We start from the raw sequence: 6,481 nt of genomic DNA, 5'->3' as shown, positions 1-6,481 counted from the left end.
GCCCGGCCCGCTCCGCCGGCGGCCGCTGCATCCCCGCCCCGGGCGCGCTGCTGCGCGGAGCGGCCGCGCCCCGCGGAGGGGCTGCCCCGGCGGCGGGGGGGCGCCTCAGCCTCCCCGGCCCGCGGCCCGGCCTGGCTCAGGAAGTGCCGGTAGGGAAGCGGCGGGGGCGGCCGCCGGGGGCCGGGCCGGGCTGGGCTGTCAGCGCGGCGAGGGGCAGCGGCGGCGCGGGGGAGCGGAGCAGGTCGGAACAATAGCGGGTGGAGGGGAGGGGGCCGGCGGCGAGGCTCGGCACCGGCACCCGCACCCCGCCCCGGGCCGCGCCGCCCAGCGCAGCCCGGGGGCAGCGCAGCCCAGCCCCGGGGCAGCCGCCCCGCAGGCACCGCGGAAGGGATGATCCGGGCGGCGCTCGGCTGGGCTCGCTGCTAAACGCGCCTCCATCCCTCCCTCCCTCCTCTTCTCCCTCCCTCTCTCCCTCCCTCTCTCTCGGCTCTCCTCCTCCCTAACTCACTGGATATTACCAGCCGCCGGGCTCGCCGCCGCCTCTCCCCCAGCCATGAATCCCGCCGAAGGGGCGGCGGAGGAAGGCGCTGTCCCCGACTCCGAGGTGGATGCTTTCTTCCGAACAGGTAGGGGAGCCGCGGCGAACGGGCCGGGGCAGCGCCGGGCCTTGCCTCCGCCGCGGGATGCGGGGCTGGCGGCGGCGGCGCGGGCACCGCCGGCAGCGGAGCCGCGGGGAGGGGAGAGGAGGGAATGGAGGGGGTCCCCGTCTGCCTCCTCGCATTGTCCGCCGCAGCCCCTCGGCTCGTCCGTTCCCCTGTCCCCGCTCCCGCCCCCGGGAGGAGGATGCTACTGCGGGGCTGCGCTCCCGCCGCCGACCGCCTCGGGAGGGGACCGGCCGGGCCCCCGCCCCGAGCAGGCACAAAAGCCCCCGGTGATGCTCGGGGAGAGCCGCCGCCTTGTCGCCGCCGCGGGAGGCTGTGCCGGCTGGGCCCCGCCGCCCCCCGCCCCGGGCAGCGGCGGCGGCCGCCCGGGTACCCGCCGGTGTTCGGACGCAGCCGGCTGCCTGCCCTGCCGCCCCGGTCCGCCCGGGCGAAGCGCCGGCGCCCCCCGTGCCGCCCGCGGGTGGGCAGCGAGGCAGAGGCGGCCCGGGCACAGCTCGCCCGCGGCCCCGCTGCCGGCCCGGGGTGCTGAGCTCGCGGGGACGGGCTGGCGAAGTATCTTGGGGCAGGGCGAGAGCCGTGTGGGTCGGTCTCCCGTTTCAGGGGGTGCTGGAGTTGAAGTGTAGCTGGGCTACAGCAGAGCGTGGTGTGGGGCCTTCGCTAATGATGCGGTGGCTAATTAAATTCTCTGGGCATTGGGAACGTGCTGGGGGTCCCTGCTGCACCACCCGTTTGTGAAGTGGTGTTTGTGTGGGAGCCCGCCGCTCTGAAGCAGGGCTTTGCACAGGGTCAGCATCTCAACAGAAACAACTTGTGGTCTGCCTTCCGTGCCCACCCCCCCCCACCCCCCGACAAAATCTGCAGTATTATAGGCTTCTTCACAGATTTTTAATTAAAAGTTGTAAAGGATTTAATACTTGTTTCATAAGGGGATTGACCCTTAGAGTCTAGGACTGAAACTTACTGTCATGGCTGTTTGTCAAGACTTTGCTTTTCAGCTGTTTTCCTCCTTCTACCTGCTCATTAGCTACACACAGTGCTTTGAGCTCCAGTTACAAAAAAAATAAATAATAATGTAATCACCAAAACTTTAAAATCCTGAAGGCTTGCAGCAGCTCCCTGCTATGATAGACTGTACCCCATTTGTGTGAAAACTCTTTGATCTAGAGGATAACTATAATAAGGTCTGGCTGTGCGTATCTTGTGATCCACAAGCCATTAAGCCATAGGATATTTGCCTGTTGATAGCCTACCTGGTTACAAGCTCATTTCTGAAGTCTCAACAATGACAGATTTGTTTATAAAAAGAAAAATAACCCACCAATTTTTCTTCTGAAAGGAACCTGTTAATTAAGTTTTCCCCCACCTTTTCTTTCTCCCTTCTTTCACCCAAAGCTGAATCATTTCTCTGTGACACTGCCTTCTCAACATAAGCACGTTAGCAGAACTGAATTTGGAGAGAATCAAATCTGTCTAGCTTACATGAAAAAAAGTATTCCTAAGTGAGGAAAAAGTACAGGAAGTCATGTGGCTAGCCGTTTCTCCCAATCTGCTTCCACCTGAACGTTCACCTGTAGATCCATGAATACACTTGTCACCTGCCTTATACATTTAACCTGGAGATTTCAGAAAGTCTCCTAACACTTTGGCTTGCTGAGGGGAGAAAATCACAGGAACCTGGACTTGGAAAGGTGCCTAGGCCACATCCTTGTGCTGAACCATACATGCATAGGCCGTCCCTTGTGGTTGTTTCCTTCCACAAAGCTTAAGGTAGATGAGGTGGCAAAATTCTTGTTTCTGTGCTGTTATGTAGCATCTTGTGTCCAAAAAGATGACATGAAAAAACCCTATTAGTAATTCATTTTGGTTGTCAGCTGTTACAACAGCCACACAACATCACTGGGAAGTAGGGGGGGAAAAAAGCATGAGAGCAGACAAGACTTGTGTGAAATTGCACTGTGTGCTGTTTCCTGCATTGTTTGTGCCACCGTTCACTTCTGGGGTTTGTGCGCTGCTCTTGTGCCTGTCTGAAGTTAGTTTTAATGGATGGCAGAGAGAACAGCTGATGTGGGGCTGAGGAGAACAGCTGTAGACAGGACACAACTGACTCTCCCACTTGTCTTCTTGGCTGTCATTAGCAATTGTGCCTGAGTAAGGACTGTGAGATAGGGTCTGCTCTGTAGTAGCTGCAGAGACCTGCATTGACTTAGCATCCTTCTTCCGTTGATACCAGCTTTTTTTTTTTATTTTTTTTTTATTCCTTCTGTCCTGATTTATATTCTGAATTTCTAAAGCATAACTGTTGTGGTTTACATACCCTTGAACATTCATATCGAATAAAAAATGAACCTATGTGGTTTAAAGATTAGCTGCTCTAATAGCACAAGCATACACTGAACTGTCTAAACTCTTCCCAAATTCATAGCCACTACATGAAAAAGCATGAACTCGTTATTCTCAGTGAAAAAAAAGGAATTCAAACAACTACTGTCTCACTCGGAGGCTTTTAGCAGCTGGCTGGGATTTGCGCTGAGCTGGGAGGATCGATAGGCTGCTCCCTGGTACCAGCAGAGGAGGCTGATGCGGAGAACAGAGCGGCTCCCCCAGCAGCACCCCAAACACTTGGAGGTAGCAGTCCCTTATCAGCTATGGCAACTGAGATAGCAGCTCTCTGAGCTGTACCTGGAAAGTAAAACTGGAAGAATTAATGAGAGATAATAAAGGAAGGTCTGTTCTGATGCTTACACTGATGAGAACTAGGAAGGACTTTTTAAGAAAAAGCGTGGATTTAACACCTGTGTGGTTGATGCTGGCAGTCAGCTAAACCTCTCGGGAGGCAGGCAGGGTAGGGACTATTCTAATTTTCACCATCAGATACACACACAGAGTAATTCAGTCTCCTTTTAGAGAATCATTCCCATGTAACTGGCATAAAAATTAACAGGCAGAGGGACTTTAAGGGCAGAAATGACTACTACAGTCTGCAGCTCTGATTTCTGGGATAATGCTGGCTGCTGAATTGAGGCAATAATTTCTGTGCAACATCTATCCCTTCTGTTTGAGCTTATGTTTGAATAAGAAACCAAATCTATGCCTAGGTATGTCTTGGTAAGTTTCATGTCTATTTTGTGGACAAATAAAATATGAGCAAGTTCTCTGGAACTCTGAGTAGTCTATATTAAATGTATACTAAGACTTTTATATTGCGTGGAACTGACTCCAAATACTGCTTGTTTCAAACATAAAGTAAGTCACCTTGTAAAGCATATAAATGACAGGAATTTCTGCAGTATGTTTTGGAAGCAGGGGTGAAACATGTAAGGAAAACCTTTACCAAAATTTTAAATATTTACAGAGGTCAGTGGCAGAACAATTTAGCAAACTACCAATTACTGGAAAAGGTAATCATCAATATTTCTTATCCGCTAGCAGGTACAGTTTTATTTTCTGATTTATTTTTATGGCACTTAAGTATAACATTGATTATGTCTGATATGAAGATGCTGACTTTGTCATCGATACTTCCTGTGAGTGAGTTGAAAATTGATATTGTTCCATCTCCTTTGACTGCAATGAATTATTCTGTTTGCTTTCTGCTTTCCTCCAGGCAGCTATACTTCCAGTTTTGTTCATTTGTGCACAAGTGACTGGCAGCTCCGCTACTTAATAACTTTAAAATGATTGGCAGTGGCCAGGCTGTTTGATCAATAGACGTGCTTGAAATGATGTCTGCAGAGAAGTGCTCCTTGAGGTTGATGGAATCAAATGTTTCCTCATAGAGCAGATAAATTGATTCAGTCGAGTTGTCACTGGGGGTGAGGTGTTTGTGTGATGCCTGGCTTCCTCACCTTGAGACTTTGTAAGGCCTGGTCTGGTAATGTGTGCTCATAAAGGAGTTTCTGTTGTAGAAAAGACCGTCAGGTTGTGCCTACCACTTGGAAAGCTCCTGTGTTCTTTGAGGTGATGCTGTTAATTAAAATCTCCACTGCTCTCTGGAGGCTTTGACCTCTGACCCTGTCAGGATTATGAGGTTTGTTCCTTTCTTATTGTCTAATGTAGGTGGTTTTTCATGTGATTGATGTGAGGGAGGAGGACGGCTATCATGTGGGGACCCAGATCCTCCCAAGCCTCTTGTCACCGGGTAGCCCAGTGCATGGAGAAGGCTGCGTGGCTCTGCCCTGCTGTTGTCCCATCTCCTCCTCCTCCTCAGGACTCTTGGAGGGAGCTCTGCTAGCCCAGGAATTGGCATGTAGATGTGGCAAAGGATCTATAGGTGAATCAAGAGTTCTTGGTGGGAATGACTGTCCTCTTCCCCATCTCATCCTACAGACGCTGCTCGGAAATGAGGCAGAACGTGCTGATTTGTGGGGTCTTGTGTAAAAAGGGAAGGATCTCTGTTTGATACTGGAAGGGAGCAATTTACATTGGTGATTTCTGTTCAGAAAAGCATTTATTGCACATACTTCTTCCTTTCTTCTCACTGAGAAGTACATACAGGGCAATGGGGGTGACAACTGATAGTAATTTACAATGTTCTTCTGGATGAGATTGCATTGTGTTATAGGGCAGTAGGAAGATATTTATTCTATTGATATTAACTCAATTAACGCTGAACAGAATTACTTCCAAAGGAAGAGGCCTTTCACACCCAGCTTCTGTTTAGAGCTGCTATGCATTGAAGTTCACAATCTTCAATTTCCAGGACACGGTGCAACAGGGAACGTAAGCTTATAGCACAGACATTAGTAAAGTTCACAGGCAATGCAGTAAGGCTTGATATGGCACCTACAGAAGTTATTGGTGGGGGGGAACGGGATGGACGGACCTGTTGCTGACACTGTGTTTTGAGGCTGAAACTGAAAGAAGAAAAGTGCTGTTCCAAAGTCACGAGAGAGGAGCCCTGTACAACCGTCCTAGTGCTTCTGTAGCCCATTTTGCATGTGGCCTTAGATGGCCATGTGTGTTTTGGGATGATGAGCTACATGGATGCAATTGAACATCCAGCTTGGCCAGGCAAACGCAACTATCGCTGTTTCCCGATACCTGCCTCCCATAGTGTATTTTGTCAAGTCCGATGATAATAACCTGCTGAGGAAACATGAGAGTTTAAAAATGGGAGCAGCTTTGATGGGTTTGGTAGGGGGGTTTCTTTGGGTTTCATTTCCAAGCACACCCTAGCGTTAAGAGCCTGCTGGGGAGTCCTCCGGCCAGACAGGTGCTCTGGGCCTTTTGAAGGTGGGGGATGAAGTATTCTGTTGTTTCAGCTGCTGTGACCTTGAGGTCCCTAGGAAGGTTGGTTATGGATGTATAGCAGCTTTATTGCTCCATGGCGACATGTACCGTATAGTACCCAGTGGTATTTTAAGTACTTCATAGTTATATCAAAGAAAATACTTATGGAGTATTAGGCCTTATAAACCCACAGTGCTATGCATTTTATGGCTGGAACTTAAAGTCACTCATGAAACAACTTAGAAGTATTTGTGCTTTTGTTTGATTTGGACTGGTGTCCTGCTTTTAATATTTCTTTGGATAAACAACTCCCGTTTTACAGCCTTGCATGGCACACGCACCCTGTGTTTAACTGAAGGGACTCTGCCACTTGGGGAATTTTGCCTGGCAAATCTGGCAAGAATAACAGCGAATATTACAGTATACGTGTTGCAAAAGAAAGCTGGATATGAAAAGAGAAGTCAAATATGGTTGTCTGAATGGACAACTCTAAAGTGTGGAGGGTTGTAAAAGAAATATTTTATCCCCCCCCCCCCCCCCTCCCCCCGGTTCTGGGACAGATTGCATTACTGTCGTGCAGATCCAGAGGA

The 6,481-nt window shown here is 50.4% G+C and overlaps 1 protein-coding gene across 8 annotated transcripts in view; it reads left to right on the top strand.

The window, feature by feature from the left end:
• The first annotated feature begins 311 nt into the window (after window positions 1-311).
• Window positions 312-6,481, top strand: part of KALRN (kalirin RhoGEF kinase) — a 528,347-nt gene continuing 522,177 nt past the window's right edge. For 4 of the 8 annotated variants that reach the window (XM_040604672.1, XM_040604673.1, XM_040604675.1 and 1 more), the window contains exon 1: window positions 317-626. In XM_040604672.1, coding sequence (XP_040460606.1) covers window positions 554-626 — 73 coding nt within the window. In that variant the 5' untranslated portion in view covers window positions 317-553. Of the gene's footprint in view, window positions 627-6,481 lie in introns of all 8 variants that reach the window. The other 4 variants (XR_005829443.1, XR_005829442.1, XM_040604676.1 and 1 more) reach the window with 3 other exon arrangements.

The sequence above is a fragment of the Falco naumanni genome, chromosome 8, assembly GCF_017639655.2.
Source record: "Falco naumanni isolate bFalNau1 chromosome 8, bFalNau1.pat, whole genome shotgun sequence".
Taxonomy (NCBI): Eukaryota; Metazoa; Chordata; class Aves; order Falconiformes; family Falconidae; genus Falco; species Falco naumanni.
The sequence above is the reverse complement of the archived record's forward strand: the minus strand, read 5'-3'. Positions and strand labels throughout refer to the sequence as shown.